Source organism: Mus caroli, chromosome 11, assembly GCF_900094665.2.
Source record: "Mus caroli chromosome 11, CAROLI_EIJ_v1.1, whole genome shotgun sequence".
Taxonomy (NCBI): Eukaryota; Metazoa; Chordata; class Mammalia; order Rodentia; family Muridae; genus Mus; species Mus caroli.
This window is the reverse complement of record NC_034580.1, coordinates 52,845,561-52,863,053: the sequence shown is the minus strand read 5'-3', so window position 1 is coordinate 52,863,053 and position 17,493 is coordinate 52,845,561. Positions and strand designations below refer to the sequence as shown.

At 47.8% G+C, this 17,493-nt stretch overlaps 1 protein-coding gene across 3 annotated transcripts in view; it reads right to left on the bottom strand.

Moving 5' to 3' along the window:
- The window catches only part of Larp1 (La ribonucleoprotein domain family member 1), a 49,699-nt gene extending 32,824 nt beyond the window's left edge, over window positions 1–16,875 (bottom strand). The window contains exon 1 of one of the 3 annotated variants that reach the window (XM_021177322.2): window positions 16,483–16,875. In XM_021177322.2, the coding sequence (XP_021032981.1) occupies window positions 16,483–16,837 (355 nt within the window). In that variant the 5' untranslated portion in view covers window positions 16,838–16,875. Of the gene's footprint in view, window positions 1–15,874; window positions 16,105–16,482 lie in introns of those variants that run through there. The other 2 variants (XM_021177320.2, XM_021177323.2) reach the window with 2 other exon arrangements.
- Between the last annotated feature and the right edge of the window lie 618 nt (window positions 16,876–17,493).

Here is a 17,493-nt window from a genome sequence, read left to right as displayed (position 1 = left end):
AAAAAAAAAAAAAAAAAAAAAAAAAAAAAAAAAAAAAAAAAAAAAAAAAAAAAAAAAGCATGCAAACACCTAGAGATTCTTCCCAGCGTGCAGACTTGGTTCACAGTGGCAGGCATGATGGTGATAATCAAGAATGGGCTTGAGTCAAGTCTGGAGAAGGCTGTCTTCCCTAAGCCCAACAAGTTGGCAGACCCTCAGTCACCAGCTATCTTTTCCCTTTTAGCCTATGGGCGATTCAAAGTTGCCCCACAAAGACCCTTCATCACAGCATCTATGTGGGGAAGCAACATACCGAAGAGAAGTTGACACATAGTGTAACTTCTCACAGTATAGTAAGTAGACTAGGACTGGGCAAGGATGGCCAGCCTTGGTACTGCAACCCAAAGACACATGGGGCACAGAATTCACAGGCTGTTCCAGCATTTACACTGCTCCAACAGCATCTACACTGCTCACAGCCACTCATGCTTTCCAGGTACTTATCATGGTCACTGTAGGGGCAAACTACCTGTCTCCTTCAAAGGTAAACAGTGCTCAGGGAAGCAGCCTAACTAACATGTTTCACTCTGAGAACAAAAGAACAAAGCAACAAGGAAACTAGCTCCTGTGCATCTTGATTTGGAGGCTGAGCAGAAGTGCACAGGGAGCCATGCAGGGGAGTCTCCCATCTACCTATTCTAGCCCTGCTGGTCAGCATCTACCAAGGGTGTACTGGGGGTTTGGAGACATTCCTTGGACAAGCACAGATGGCCTTTTGCCGCCCTCCACTGATTTCTTCTATAGAGACTTCCAAAGGCTGTGGGAACTGAGAAGGCAGCAGGTCTGTATGGAAGAACACTGGTCCTGTAAGGTAGCAAAGGTAAGAGGTATGCTTACACTGCCAGGCTTCTCTCAGCCCATGTCAATTCTGACTCTGTGACCTCCCACCGAGCTTAAGGAAACAAAAGGGCAGTGAAAGAATGAGGGCTACAGGTGTGTGTACTTCCCCCTACAGCTGTCAAGCACTGACTAAATAGAGTTCCTACCTTCCTTCTCCCAAACCTGCTGGAAGCTAGAGAACTTCCCTCATACTTGCTAAGCAAGCACTCTACCAATTGAGTAACATTTCCAGCCCACTGTATTGTATTTCTAACAGGCACTACTGGTTTAGAAAAAGATGTAATCCTCTTGGTGCTTACTAGTACTCATGGTGGTTGGTGGGACACAATGCCAAGGTTTCCCTTTTGCTAAAATCTATTTGGACATTTTTGATGAGTTGTTATTGCCTGATTTTAAAAAGATTTTCCACTTCAAAAAGCTAAAAGGCCCAGCACATAACAGTTGGTGGCCCACAGAACATCACAAAGCCTGGAGAACCACCCCATCCTTCCCACTCTCCAGACCAGGTCCCAAGGTCACTAGCCCTCCCTACCGTATAACTAAAAAGAGTAGCTCTTGGGGAAGAAAGGCCAAGTCTCCGTGGCAGGATCCAAAGTTCCTCATACCCACTATGCCCAGAGACTAGCCTGCCAAAGGAAAAGTGGGGCCTCCAGGCTCAAGCCTTCCTTCCTTCCAGAAACAGCTTAAGTTTTGTAGGAAGTTTGGTCTGGAAGAACACAGGCTAGGCAACAACGGGGATGGCACTGTCTCCAGAGTCAGTCAGTGTTACAGGAAAACCTCAGCTACTCACTACTGCACAACCTGAATTTCTGAATCTCTTAGAGCTTCATTTTCTTGTAAGGATCATATTCAGAACTATGGTAAAAATTAATGGAGATAATGGAGATAACAAATGGGATATTGATGGAGGCTCAGAATTCTGGTCTGATAAGCATTCAAGTTGGATACTCCAATTCTTTAACCAGAATCTCTAGGGCAACCTTGTCTCATGAGGCAGATCTAATGAATTAAGATTTGACAGAGGCACGACAGCTTGGCTAAATCTGTACACAACACCTACTGTGAGAATGAGAAAAGGCCAAAGTTAGAACTGGCGATTCCATGCTTTCATCTCAGCCTGCTCTGGGTCCACTAATGAAAAGTCTTATCTAGCTGGTCAAAACCCACAGCAAGGTCCAGCACGGTGGCAAATGCCTTTAATCACAGTAGCTGGGAGGTAAAGTTCCAAGTCAGTCTGGCCTAGTGACAACCATCCATGACAACCAGGGCTGCATTTTAACAACAACCCACAGTAGGCTCTGTCCTGAGAGGAACAGAAAACTATTAAGACCCTGGGTCACTGGGTCTGGATAGATACCTCCACCGTTAAGAATATATGTATTGCTCTTTCAAAGGACTAGAGTTTGAGTCCTGAGTTAGATTCCTCAAATTTTCAGGTGGCCTCTGCAAGAATACATACACGATTTAAAATAAATAATTTTAAGGGGGGGGTGTCAATAATCATTCCATACTGTACCCAGGACTTGTGACTCTCTGCCGTTTTACTGCTGGTATCCTAAGCTACCCATCCACATCTTATTCCACCTCCACCCATCAGGGGAATGAGAACAAGCAGGTGAAAGTAGAGAGATACCAGCTCAAGAGAACTGGAACCAAAGAACCCAATGCCGCTTTTGTCTGACTGGCATGGCATCACTATCTCAGCTCCTAGGCACTTGAGATGTGAAGAGGAAGTAAAAGGCAGCAAGCCACAGGGAAACAGTGAATTGGTTCAAAAAAATTAGAAAGGAAAAAAAGAAACCCAGGAGGCTGACTCACAACTTAACCATCCTGCCAAGTCAAGTGGGCCTCACAGCAACCCTCTGATAAAGACCACTCTCACATACTTCTCAAAGGGAAGGCAAGAGGACAGATTCCACACCTTCCACCTGCCTACAGAGGATTCTGTGTAATCCACCAAGCCCAGGGCACAGAGCTTCACCAGGACCACACAACCCCTAGCTGAAGCCAAAGGCTGCAACCACAGATCTTCTGCAGAAAAAGAGACTTCAGATGTGCTAAAGGGGCACTTTACCAGAGAGCCTGTCAGAAGTATCATCAGATGAACAAAGAATGTGGGTTGGAGCTTTTCTAGAATCATTTAAATGAAACCAGGTCCTAACTGTGAAAAAGACACAAAGAATCTAGGTAAGCAGACATCCCACAACCCAAGCATGACCAGAAAACAGGCTGTATCAGCTTTCCTGCCCAAGTCCTTCTCTAGACATGACAGCACATACCTGATGAGAGAGGATCACAAATTCTAAGTCAGGCTGGATTACTCAAGAGAGTTACAGGCCAGTCTAGGTTACACAGCTACATCCTATCTTAAACAGAAGCAGGAGAGAAGATTAAAAATCCAGTCCTAGCTGGGCGTGGTGACGCACGCCTTTAATCCCAGCACTCGGGAGGCAGAGGCAGGCGGATTTCTGAGTTCGAGGCTAGCCTGGTCTACAAAGTGAGTTCCAGGACAGCCAGGGGTACACAGAGAAACCCTGTCTCGAAAAAACAGGAAGGAAGGGAGGAAGGGAGGAAGGGAGGGAAGGAGGGGGGAGGAAGGGAGGGGGAGGGGAGGGAAGTGATGTATTTTATTTTAAATTATGTGTTCACATGAATGTGTGTATACTCACTGAGTGCAGTGCCCTCAGAGGGTAAGAGGGCATTAGATACCCTGGAGCTAAAGTTACAAAGACCATGAACCAGCCATAGTGGCTGCAAGAAGCACATCTGGGGTCCTCTGCAAGAGCAGCGAGTGCTATTAACTGGTTGAACCTTCTTCTCCAGGCCCACACATTTCCTAACTTACAGGTACAAATGAAAATTCTGATTTCGTTCTGCTTTGACAGAAGACAAAAGAAAATTTTTCTGTTGAAATCTCACTTGAATACCATGATTCAAGTCCTGTTTTAGACCAAACAAAACAACTTTCAGATTGCTTAAAGTCTCTAAGAAACAGAGCTAAAAACAACTTTAACCCTTACTTTATCTTGTAATTTTGGCTCAATCCTTGTCTGGAACATTTTTTGTTACTAAGTATCAAAATGGGGGGGGGGGGAGGAGAGAAGGGAAGCAAAGAATGAATGTTCAGCTACAAGTAGCTCCTTCTTAGTTTCGACTCTGATTTACCTGCGTTTCCTGCAGGCCTTTCTGCTTCCACCTTGCTCCCCACTCAGCACTCTCCACGGTTCTGAGGAATCTCAAAGCATATGCTGCAGCCACTGCTCTCCAGCCTCCACAACAGAGTGCAGAGCCCCCTGTAAAGCTGAGCCCTCCTCATCTACACAGGTCATTTCTGTCCTTGGAGGATGCTGACTGCACTCTGGCTAGAATGATTCTTCGGATCATGCCAACACCTTAACAGCCTCTGCCCAATACCTCCCTATGAAAATTGATTCCAGAGTAGCTGGGATAACAGGATTGTACACCACACCCTCAAGATGGCTGATTCTTTGAGCTGCTGTTTTGGGAGGTGATGTTAGGCAGGAAACGATAATTGGTAGTTCACTACTTCCCTGTGGGAATGTAAACAATGAGGCCAGACCTCTCCATCTAGTGCACAGCAGAATTCCCAAGGCCTAACTCTTAGTAGGCTGTTCAAACTGATGGGAGCCAAGCAGTTCCTGTCACACAATGAATGGTTAAAGTTCAAGCCATGGGGCCTGTGTGAACAAGCCTGAACATTGGATACTAGTGAGCCTCTTAGGTCTGCCCCGATTCTGCTAAGTTGATTAACTCTTGGACCCTAGCTTCTACCAGCCCTGCATGTTCAGGCCAGAAGGGGATTCTCAGGAATGATCCTATTGAACTAGACATGGGATTTAAGAATCCTTCCAAGTTCCTATCACTGTCTGCTACTTACCACCTAGGACAGTCCATCTTACCTGAACACAAACCTGAAACCTAGATCACAATGCCATATATATATATATATATATATATATATATATACACACACACACACACACACACACACACACACACACCTAAGAGTCCCACTGCCTTACTTAGTGTAGCTCTGAGGAAGAAAGCTGGTCCCATCTGAGTCTCTAAATAAGATCTCAACAACCAGGGTATTAACTTCTGATTCAATTGATATAGCAAACTTAATCCTAATGGGAAAGTCTTGAAAGACCTTGTGACTCAACCACTTCCATTCACAGGAAGCAGGAAAGGAAGTGGGGAAATACAGTAAAGTCTCTCAAGTCTTTCAGTGAGATGCACAGCTGATCTAGCAGCTGATCTTTCAAACCCCCTATGTCATTTCCTACCTTCCCTACTACAGGGAGCACAGAACAGCACTGCCAGGAGGAGCCTCTGTCCAGAGAAATGCTCCAAGAAGCCTTGGTTCCCTTCCCTAAACAGGATCACACTTTACAAGGCTTCTTTCTACTCAGGATCTTTCTTTCCCCTTTCCATTGTGAGAGTTAACACCTGTATAGTCCTCTTCACACCTACAACATAACAGGCGTACAAGGGGCTTTAACAGACTGAAACCAATGATGCTAATTTATATACCCAGTCCACCAGAGGGGACAGAAATGGAAAGGCTACCTGCTAACTAACACAACAATTTCCTTGGCAAGTTCATCCCCAGCTTCGCTCCAGGGCCGCAGGTCACAATGCTCTTAGTATCAGGTCTTCACCACACTTGCTCTCCCTTAGAAGATGGGAGAGCTTTCGAGTCTCATCTAACAACTCCTCTCAACTGTCTACAAGGCTACTCCTTGGTTTCCCTTCCTTTTTATGATGAAGCACAGTATCTGGACTCACAGGCCTCATGCTAGGAGGAAGCCTCATTCATGAAGGATGCAAACTTGAGGGCCTGCAGGGCCTAGCAGTGGGTTGCAAGTAGACAGCTACTGGCTAGTGGTGCAGACCATGGCTCTCACCCAGTATCAGAGACAATTAATTCAGCATAGCTTTACACACTGTCCTTTTAGTTTTAAAAGCAAAGTTGGATATCCCTACGCTTAGACAGATAGTTTATAGACTTTTTGTCTGGAGGTGGATCTTTTGAGACAGGGTCTCTAACATAGTTCTAGCTGTCTTAGCTAGCCTCAAATTCAGAGAAATCCGCCTGTCTCTGCCTCCCAGGTGTTGGGATTACAGCGAAGCCTGTATGTGTGCCACCATAACTACAGCATTTTCCCAATTTTAAAATACAGATGATTCCTTTAAAGTTATCCTTAAAGCAACTTTAAAACTGTCAGCCGGACAGCGGCGGCACACACCTTTAATTCCAGCACTTGGGGGGCAGAGGCAGGCGAATTTCTGAGTTTGAGACCAGCCTGGAAGACCAGTGTGAGTTCCAGGACAGCCAAGGCTAAAAAAAAACCCAAAACAAAACAAAAATCAAACAAAAAAAGCAAGCTAGCTAGCTGTCAGGAGGCAAAGCTGGGCATGAGATGTAGACACAGGCAGACACTTTGTGACTTCTTTTTAACACAGAGTTTCAAAAGTCCCTACTGGAATACCCAATGTAGACCATACTTATCTCAATCTCAAGAGACACATTCACTTGCCATTGCTGTCCAGACTTTGTTTGTTTGTTTGTTTGTTTGTTTTTGGTGTGGCTGTAGCTCCACCTACTCTGGCTCTTGCTACAGTATCTCAAACTGGCCTCTAGCTCATGATAATCCTTCTGCCTCCCTTCTGGATCCAGAATTAAAGATGTTCACCACCACACTTCTGACCTGTTTCTTTCAGATAAAAGACTCTCCTTAATATGAAGGTGGGGTCTATTTAATAGAGCCTAGGAACTTTCTGAATCAAAAGGGTCTTCAGGAAATAACCACCTAACTATTCAATAGTTAGTGGGGGAGGGGAGCTGAGCACCTGCTACATTCACTTGGGGACACTGTTCAAAGTTACCAACTGATCAAGTCAAAATCCACTAATGCTCCCCCACACCTACACCAAAACTTAACCATAAGGTCACTGAGATGATAGGACTTAACTCCAAAACAAGACTATGCTATTAATGCCAACTGATTTTTTTTTCTCATACATAGGAAAGGAGACCTGTCTGCAACAAATCTGAAGCTGTGGAAAGGTACCAAAGCACTAAATGGACAGTTTTACCACAAAGCACCCAGGCTCATCTAAAAATTTCAAGAGCGACAATTTGGAGTGGGTGGGGAGGCATGAGATGGCTCAGCAGGTAAAGGAGAACTGATTTCCATCCCTGGGACACACATAGTGGAAAACACCAACTCCTGCAAGTTGTCCTCTGACCTCAAAACAGGCAATCAATTGGGCAGGTGAAGGGACACATGCACACACCCCACCTCCATTTGGGCTTCTTACAAGGTGTGTTTTTTTTTTTTTCCCTTTTTAATCTCCCAACAAAATCTAACTTAACCTGTTTATTTTAGTCCATGTCTGCCACGAGGTATATCCGACCTCCTCCTCCTCCATGTCACACTGGTAAATCCTCCTCCTGCCTCTTACAAGCTTCTTTTGTTTTGTTTTGTTTTTCCAGACAGGGTTTCTCTGTATAGCTCTGGCTGTCCTGGAACTCACTTTGTAGACCAGGCTGGCCTCGAACTCAGAAATCTGCCTGCCTCTGCCACCCCCACCCCCCCAGTACTGGGATTAAATGCGTGGCCACCACACCCAGACTCTTACAAGGTTAAGTTCACCTCTGATAAACCAGCAGAGGGCAGGGTCAGGAGGAAAACCAGTTAAAAGATGTGACAGCAACTTTCTATGCACAGGTCCAAATTCTAGGAAAAGTGATAGAAGATGCTGGATCAAGAGGAAGAATGGCTTCAACAATATCCTGTTAAGCAAAATAAAAGGCCAAATCCAAGGCCGGGAGAGTAAGTAAAACACCAGTCTCTGGGCCAGGCTCCTGCAAAACTCTTGCACACTCTCAGCTAAACTCACCTTCACCTACTGGTACTAGTAGGTTGAGTGCCATGGTTCCAATACAAGGTCCCCTACAGGTGTGGCACAATTTTAGGAGACTTTAGAAATACTTTAGTTAGTGGAGACTGAGCTGAAGTAGGTGACTGGAAATGTGCCCAGTGTCTTCCTCACTCTCTGTTCCCAGGAGGTGGCAGTCTCCTCCTCTACAAACCTCTCCTGTCCTACTCATCCTGTCTCACACCAAAGTAACCCAGTCTCAAGCCGGAACCCTCCGAAATCCAGAGTCCAAGCACCTCCCATCTAAGTTCTGCAAATGAAGTACCCTGCAAAGGAAGAATCTATCTTTGCAGCCTCTTCCAATTGTAGTAATTCCCATTCTCTTAAAAAGAGGAGGAGGACAACTGAACACCAGGCACAACTACCCGAATAGAGCTGACAACTAGATACTGGACTGAAACAAAGCCCACCTCCTTAGGCCAATCTTCTCAGGAAGACATTTAGCAGCCTCTCTGAGACAATGCAAATTCCCTGTACCTGAGCACAGGTGTTAACTCAGTTGAATTCAGACATGTAGAAAACCACACCTGGGATCCATCCTGGGACTGTGCTGCAAAGTGGCTGGGAAGCAGTATAGCATGTGGGGCTCCTTTCTGTAATCTGGGAATTGTAGTCCAAAAGATCAGACATGAAACTCTAAATCATTTACCTTAAAGTAAGAAGTTCTGCCAAAGTCATCTTGTAAAAGGAAAAATCTGACCACATCTCTTTTCACTTAAAATCCCCTAAGGCTGCCTGCCCATGGACTTCTGCTAAAATTGGGACTTGGCACTATGAAGCAGGACTACCCACCTTTCTAGTTGGCAATACTCCAACCACAGGGAATTCAGCTCCTTGAGCCCACCCTGCTCTCAACCAACAATGAAGTAATCCCAGGCTTTGCTCACCAAACCCACTCACCCCATGTCAGCTCAGCCCTGTTCTCAGCAACTCTGAGCTGAACTGCACAGGATGCCTCGGCTGCACTACATATGCTCTCACGTGGCACTTTCTTCCACACACTGAACTTTAGGTACATGTCTTCCTATCTACTATAGTAGGTTCAACATCTCACACCATAGCAAACCCACAAAGCACACCACCCATTTACCTGCTTATCAGTATGTGTTCACTGAGCTGCCACTACAACCTGTCAGCCTTGACTCTAGGTGCTAGGGACAGCTTAACCAAATGGAGACAAAGCTAAAAAAGGCAAAGCAAGGTCAGAGGGAGGGGATGCAGTCCAGGGCCAGGGTTTCGAGACTATGCAGGGTGGTCTGGGAAGGCCTCACCAGGACATCAACCCAGAGGAAAACCCAGAACCAAAGGTCCAAAGCAAAAGCATACCAGACACACTACAGTCACGCCTGGGAAGAAGAAAGTGATACATAGTGCATGATGGGTAGGGAGGGAGTCTTCGTTGGGCGAAGCTAAGGACTCTTCTTCTGAAAAGCAGAGGGTTCTGAGCAGGAGTTAACAGGAGACAGGAAAGAACTGGGGGACAACAGCTGGGATGAGTTAGAGTTCAGACACTCAGAATATAAAGAACTATCTAGATCTAGAAGCAATTTTTATGGCCTGGAAAGGACTGTCCTGATGAATTAGATGCACCTTGACAAAAACAGTGCAGGGTGGCATCAAGTTTCTCTTAACACTTAGAGCTGGCCAAAGCTGTCTGCTTTTCATATAGGAATCAGATTAAGGAGCACCTGCGGAGACAACGACTGGTTTAAAACTATACATCTTGGCTACTGTAGGATAATGTATGCATGGACACCCCTCCTTCCCTCCCCCACCCTCTCTGGTGGTCAACATAATTCACCAGGAAGGCCCTTCCCCACACCTAGAGCTCAGCCAGTCCAAAGACTCAGCTAAATGACAAAGGTCCCTATTATTTCATGGAAAACCCTCAAGGAGACACCTCAGGGTCACCCACTACAGGAAGCTAGCCGTCTCAAAATTCACCAGACTCATGGCTACTCATTCCCATTTAGGAAAGGCATGAAATACCCTCCCCCCAAGACAATCACCTCAGACTACACAAATCTAGTTATGGACTGAATCTTCTGGCTGTGAGTCAGCTACTCCTGTATGGGCAAGCTAGGAAGGAAGGCAGGAAACAGGGAAGACACACTCTGCCCAGGTTCTAATTTAAATGTCTTCAGCTTCTCCCTCCACTTCATTAGCTGTTAACAAAACCTCAGGCCTAGAAGGTTAAAGTCACCCTCTCTCAGGCCATGTCTGTGAGATCACTCTGGACCAGCCAACAGAGGTCTATGAGCCTGGACTGAAAACCCTTCTAGAGCCCCAACACCTAATTACCCCTCTGATCTCCTCTTGGATTTTGTGAGGGGACACTCCCTTCCCAAGCTCTCCATTTTTAAGAGGGCTTTGTGGTTTGGGGCACTGCTCCTTCTCTGCTTGTTTCCCAGGGAAGGGAGACAGAGATGGTATGCTGACTCTGACTGGGACCCACTTCAGACACAGAGTTACCCGGGTAAGCAAGGATTCCGTCTCTCAGGAGGTTCAGAATTCGAGAGCATGTAACTACCCCATCCCCAAGAGCCAAAGTCACCTCCCCTTCCCTGAAAAAGAATCCTAACTGTGCCTTCTTCAGAAGAAAAAGTGACATGAACTAGGGTGAGGAAAGTCTTAAGCCTCATTTACTCAAGCTGCACTAACAGCTCTTAGTGCTCGTCTGCACTAACCTAACCTAACAAACTCAAAACAAGGGGATGACCATATACCAAATAAAACAGGATAACTTCCTAATAAACTAAGATGATCACATCTCCTCAAGTCAAAGGGACTTATTTGGGAGTCTGTTTGCTTGGGGCTAATCTCACTCTAGCCCGATCTGACCTAAAACTCTTTCTGCCTCAGTATCTCCCTAATGGGAGCACAGACATGAGCTACCACACCCTGCTTCAAAACATCTCATGGTCCAACTTGTTCAAATGAAGATCCAGACAAGATTCATTACCATGCATGACTGGACTTCAACCTTTTCATCTTTAACACGAACCTTCTAAAAGTCTGCTTATTTACCGATAAAAACAAACTGTTGTACAGAATTTCTAGTTAAACACTGGATAACCTCGGTTAGCCACACAAACTTTTAATTCCAGTACTTAGGATGGGGACCTCAAGGTCATCCTATTTTCTCAACGCTTTGTGGGTGGGCAGTATTTCACAAGTGCTGTTATAAGCTTTCTATGACCATACACTAAGGTCAATCACTCCAGCACACGTCCTCCTCATCTACCACCCTCAGTGAGTGAGACCAAGAGTCTCTCTCCAGCCTTTACTGAGGCTCTGAGTCAAGACAGGAGTTCCCAATCACATTGGTAGACTTGAAAACACATACAATTCAATTTAAACCTCCACTTTAATTTTGCTTTGATGAGTTAAGTGGGCTTGAGGTTCTAACAGGGAGAACAGTTTTAACACTGGAACCTAAAAGACATTTAGATCTAATCTAATTCCCTGCAAATGAAGAAATAAATCAGATAGACCCATGCCTGTCAGTGGGACTGAGTGGGGTTTAGACACAGTAACTATTTATTACATAAGGTATACTACTTTTTATTTCTGTGTGTATGGTCAAAGTACAACTTGAAGTTATCAACCACGTGGGTCCTGAAGATCTAACTTAGATCTAACTTAGATCTTCAGGGTTAGAAGGTACCAGGTGCCTTCATCTTCTGAGCTATTTCACTGGACCCACAAAAATAATTTTAAACAGTGTTTACTACAGGCAATATTTAAGGGCTCCACTGTGTCTGACACATGTACTAAGAGCTTTGTAAACATTTACCACCTTCAATTCTCACAACACTCCAAACCCACTGCCATTATTTGTCTTTCAAGGAGTAAATTAGTAGTAGCTCAGAGAGGTACACAGTTCCAAGATTACCCAGCAACTCAGAAACTTAGCTAGGGACCAAAAGTGTAAATCCAGTTTCCAGACCCAGAAGTTTGAAGACCTAATGATGTTGAGAGGCCCTAGTGATGACCAATTACTATAGCAGCAGGGGCAGACCAGAACAGGGTCCCAGGACACCATCAGTTAGCTGGCTTTGTAACCCGGACTGCAATCATCAGCTCTGTTTCAAAGAAACTCACACAAACAGAAATGAAGCACTCTCAAAGATTCTATCCCCAGCTGAGGCACAAGCTTCCTCAATATACCCAGTGAGAGGCAGACACTGATGGCTCAGTGGTTAAGAGCACTGGCTGCTCTTCCAGAGAACCCAGGTTCAATTGCCAGGACTCACACAACAGCTTACAACTGCCTCTAACTCTGGTTCCAGAGAGTCCATCCCCCTCACACAGATGTACATATATACAAAGCACCAATGTACATAAAAATAATTACTTTTCAATTGCTTTTAAAAAATCATCATTGCTAGAAGTGAAGGGTGGGCATGCCTCTATTCTCAGCTTCAGACAGCAAAAGCATGAAGATCTCCCCATCATTATACCACATTCCAAAGCAAAAGTAGTCATTTCATCTAGGCAATGGTGGTGTACCCTTTGATCCCAGCACTCAGGAAGGTGGGGTGGGTCTCTTAGTTCAAGGCCAGCCTAATCTATAAAGTGGGTTCCAAGAGTCTAAGCTACACAGTGAACCCCTCCCTGACTTGAAAAAACATAAACAAACGAAAAAAAAAAGTTATTTTCTTTGAGTGTCTGACCTACGGTTAAAGCTGTTAGTTACAGCCAGGTGTAGTGGCGCACACCTTTAATCCCAGCACTCGGGAGGCAGAGGCAGGCGGATCTCTGAGTTTGAGGCCAGCCTGGTCTACAAACTGAGTTCCAGGGCAGTTACTCAGAGCAGGGGGAGAGGTGTGTTGATACCAAGATTTGGTAAAATGGCTCAGCAGGGTTTTTTGTTTTTGTTTTTAAAAAGCACTTGCCACCTAGCCTGACAACCTGAATTCAGTTCACAGGGCCCATATATGATGGAAGGAGAGAACAGATGCTTGTAAAATGTCCTGGCAGAGCTGGGCAGTGGTAGCACACACCTTTGATCCCAGCACTGGAGAGGCAGAGACAGGTGGATCTCTGAATTCAAGGCCTGTGGTTTATAGAGTTCTAAGACAGTCAGAGCTGCTACCCAGAGAAACTCTACCACAAAAAAATGAATGAATGAATGAATGTCTTCTCATTTCCACATGCCACACATAAAAATAGATACAAGAAGATGACGACTGTCCATCTGTCCATGCACCATGAATATGCTTTCCATCCATGGCCAATCAAAAGTAACTTTTTTTAAAGGATTTATTTCTTTATTTAATGTATGTGAGTGCACTGTAGCTCTCTTCAGACACACCAGAAGAGGGCATCAGATCCCATTACAGATGGTTGTGAGCCACCATGTGGTTGCTGGGACCAATGGAAGAGCAATCGATGCTCTTAACCACTGAACCCTCTCTCCAGCCCCAAAAGCAATTGTTTTATGTGAATTTTTATTGTAAGGGTGGGGGGTTTTGTTTGTTTGTTTGTTTGTCTGTTTGTTTAGTATCACCACGCCCTGATTTCTCAGTCGTCCTTCTGCCATAACCACTCTTCTGCAGGGATCACAGGTGTGAACCACCACACCCAGTTCAAAGGTCAACTTTAAAGCAAACTATTTCTTGTGGGGGTGCTAAACTAGGCACAAAAAAATAATAGATGTGCATTCTCTGCCTTCTTTTACAAGTTAAAAAAAAAAAAAGACCCACATAAAAGTTTCTGAAGGTCCCATAATCTCTTAGGCACTGAACCAACAGTTCTTAAGCTCTTTCACAGGATTCACCAGAGACCACCAGAAAACATATTTACATCATGATTCACAGCAATAGCAAAGTTAGTTATGAAGAAGCAATAAAAATAATTTTGTGCCAGGCAGTGGTGGCACATGCTTTTAATCCCAGCACTTGGGAGGCAGAGGCAGGCGGATTTCAAGGCCAGCCTGGTCTACAGAGTGAGTTCCAGGACAGCCAGGGCTATACAGAGAAACCCTGTCTCAAAAAAACAAAAATAATAATAACTTTATGGCTGGGGGGTGGGTCACCAGGACTGAGGAATTATATTTAAATTATATTATATTAGGAAGGCTGAGAAACGCTGTTATCACAGTGAAGGGTCACCACTATCCTGAGAGGCATGCACATCATGAGGAAGGTAGGACTCAGCTAACAAGAGACAGAGAAACAACACAGGCAGACTGACCCCAAAATCTATGCATCTCTTCCCACTTGGGCACTCAAGATTGAGAGGGGGTGTGGCTGGAATAAGGGGAAAGAATGGAAATAATACTGTTCGGGAGGATGTCCAAAAGGACAAATCCCAAAACTTAAAACCATAAACCTAGCAGGGCAGTGGTGGCGCATGCCTTTAATCCCCACACTTGGGAGGCAGAGGCAGGTGGATTTCTGAGTTCGAAGCCAGCCTGGTCTACAGGAAAGCCAGGGTTACAGAGAAACCCTGTCTCAAAAAAACAGAGAAAACAAAAACAAAAAACCCATAAATCTAAAACAGGGGGGTGGGGTGGGGTGGAGTTGGGGGTGGGGGAAAAATGAAGGGGAAACTGCAGTAGGTACATTATGTATAAAGAAAAGAAAGAATGAAACTGGAACTAAGGAACAACAAACACAGAGGTGGGAATGGGGAGGTAGGAGAATCAGGAGTTTAGGACCAGCCTTGATTAAGTTCCAAGCTAAATTCCAGGCCACACTAAGACTATGCCCTCACTTTCCCCTCTCCCCAATACAAACCTGGGACTTAGAGGTTAAACAAGATAGAAAATGCCATATGGAAGGAAGAGAGGGTAAAACATACTTTATTACTAGCTACTGCTTGTGTCCCTTAAATACTAAAACACCAGCATCTCTGAGCCAAAAGAAGGCTAAAAATAGGCATTTGCAGCAAGCTTTGGAAAGCTTAGCTTGCTTATGAGACACTCATTTCTGTACACTCCCAAAAACACATGCATCACAGAACATAAAAACCCCAAGACCACACAACCACTCCACTGGTGACACATTCACTTAAAGATGTCCTGGCTGAAGATAAAATCAGAGCTGAAAAGGAACCTACAGATCCCTTTGGCTGAGGCCACCACCTAACCTTACCAAACAGACACCCCAATCACAGAATTCACTTTAAAAAAAGCACCAACGTCTTAACAAGCTTAAATTCAGAAACTATTGGATTAGTTCTGGTAAGTCTGTCAAAAAACTACTCCAAAGATTCTATCAAAATCAACTGGTAAAATTACAAAAGAAACAAAACAAAACAAACAAACCAAAACAAAACAAAAAACAACAACAACAACAAAAACCCCACTGGAACAGAACAGATATACCATACCTAAAATGTGTGCTTTGGTCACTTAAATTGAGTTTGGCTTTATCCTGAGGAAAAGTTGAGATGCCAGCCAAACTGTCTTCTTCCCACGATCAATAACTCCAATGACGCAAGCTATCAAGGGCCCATGGCTTTACACAAAATGCCAGCTCAGGCACCCAATCCTGCCTGATGTCACAGCTGATTTAAAACCCACAAGGCAGGTTCACCAGTAGCTAAGTGCGGCGAACTGAGCGAACAGCCTCATTTAAACTTCTGAGGAGCGCGGCTCGAGAGGATGATTATACCTCTGAATTTAAAGAGGGGCAGGGCCAAAGAGCGTCTTAAAGTTGATTCCCCCACTCTGTGGGTGGAAAACGAGGATATGAAAGAAAATGGAGGTTTCAGTACTGCCCCTTGCATAAGAGGATTCGGGAAGGAAAGGAGAAGAGGAGAGAAAACTCTGGTACTACAACACCCCCAACCCCATGTGCCCTCTTCCTTATGAAGCAACCCTAAGAGAAATCGAAAGGGCAACCAACGTGCTGGTTGGTTTCCCCCAGGGCTAGGCCTACACTTTCCACCACTCTGGAACCTGAAAGCCGGTAGCTCCGACTTCCTCGGTGCCCAGCTTAGGTTAGGCAACCACACCAAAGCTCCATAGCAAGTTTTTGGTTTTTTTTTTTTTTTTTCATTTTTTTAAAGTTAAAAGTACCAGGACTCCGACGATCAAACTCAAGGGCCATGCTCACTACCAGACACCCGGGAGTACCCAAGCGGAGGCTGTGCCCGAGTGGTGCGCCACTAGATGCCCACGCCGATCGCACCCGGCTAGGATTCCCGAGCCACCTCCCACCGGGACTCAGCGGGGGAGGGGAGCCCCGCGCGCAGCTCCGGCCGGCGAGCGCTGCGAACAGTCCTGGCACGGCGCATGGCGCCCAACTGTCACCCGCCCGCCCCGCACCGGCGCGGCCACTCCCTCGCCGCCACACACGCCCCTCGCGTCGCCCCGGGCCGCAACCGGCTCCCGGGCACGCAGGGGCCCGCGCTCCCCACGCTTCACCCGGCTCCCCGAAGCGCAAAGTTGCAAAGTTCAAAGCCAGGCCCGGCTCGGAGCCGTGACACATGTTCACTGAACACGCACTCTCGAGGCGCCGAGACGCATAGGGAGCACAGGGCACACCGAGCGGCCCCGCCCGGCCCAGTCCGCCAAGCTAGGCCCGAGGCATGCCGTTGCCACCAACCGCTGCGGCCCCGGTAGCCCCGCTCCGAGGGAAACGCCCGCGTCACTGCGCGGGCCAGTGCCGAGCCGCGCAGACCCACCTGGAGGCGGCTGTCCGTTCACCGCGGCCGGCGGCGGCGCGTGCTTCGTCCACGGGTTCACCTTGGGCGGCGGTGCCTCCACGAAGTCACGCCGGCCGCCGTCCTCGCCGTCGCTCCCCGCTGGGGCTTCCGCAGCCGCGGGTGGTCGCGGGCTCTCGCGCTCCGCGCCGTCGCGGCCAGGCCTGGCGCAGGCGGGCCGCGGCCTGCGGACGCCGCCGTCGGGCTCACCACCGCCGTCGCCCGGGCCCGACTCGGCCTGGGCGTCGGGCGCCGGCTTCTTCCTCGCCAGGCCGTGCTCCTCGGCCTGCAGCAGCGGGGCACCCGCCGGCAGCAGCGGCTCCACTTGAGTGGCCATCTGCGCGGAGGGGCCGGGCGCGCCGCGGGCCCCGCTCGAGGCCGCTGGCGGGGCGCCGGGGCCCGGGCCGCGCGGACGCGGGGAGGCGCGGACGGGCGGACGCTGAGCGGCGCGCCGGGCAGAAGGCTCCGGCGCGCCTAGCCGGCCTGGCGGACCTCGGTCCGCCGCCTGCGTCCCCCCGCCCCCGGCCCGGGGCGGCTCGGGGGGCTGCAGTGGTGCGGACGGCCAGGGGGGGAGCGGCGCGGAGAGCCGAGCCAGACCACGCGATCCGCGGCGGGCGGCGGGCGGGCGCGCGCCTCGCGACGCGGCGCGCGAGGGGCGGGGACGGCGCGGCGACGGGCGCGCGCGCGCAGGGCGGAAGGTCCCGCCCTGGCCCCGCCCCCGGCGACCATTCCTGCGGCGCGGCAAGCGGACGGGGGCGAGCACGTGCCTGATGCAACTTCGGAGGGCGGGGGTGGGGGAGGAGCCTTAAAGGGCCAGCGCCCCAGAACGGCCGCAGGTGGAGCACATGGGACCTGGCCACGCGGCCGGCCGGGCCTGCTAACGCTGGTGACAAGTGTTTCTCGGGGAAACACTTTTACTATGTCAGCCCAGACTTGGCTAGTGATACAGAGGGGTTCTTTGGCCGCCCCCCGTGCGTGGCTTCTGGCCCCACT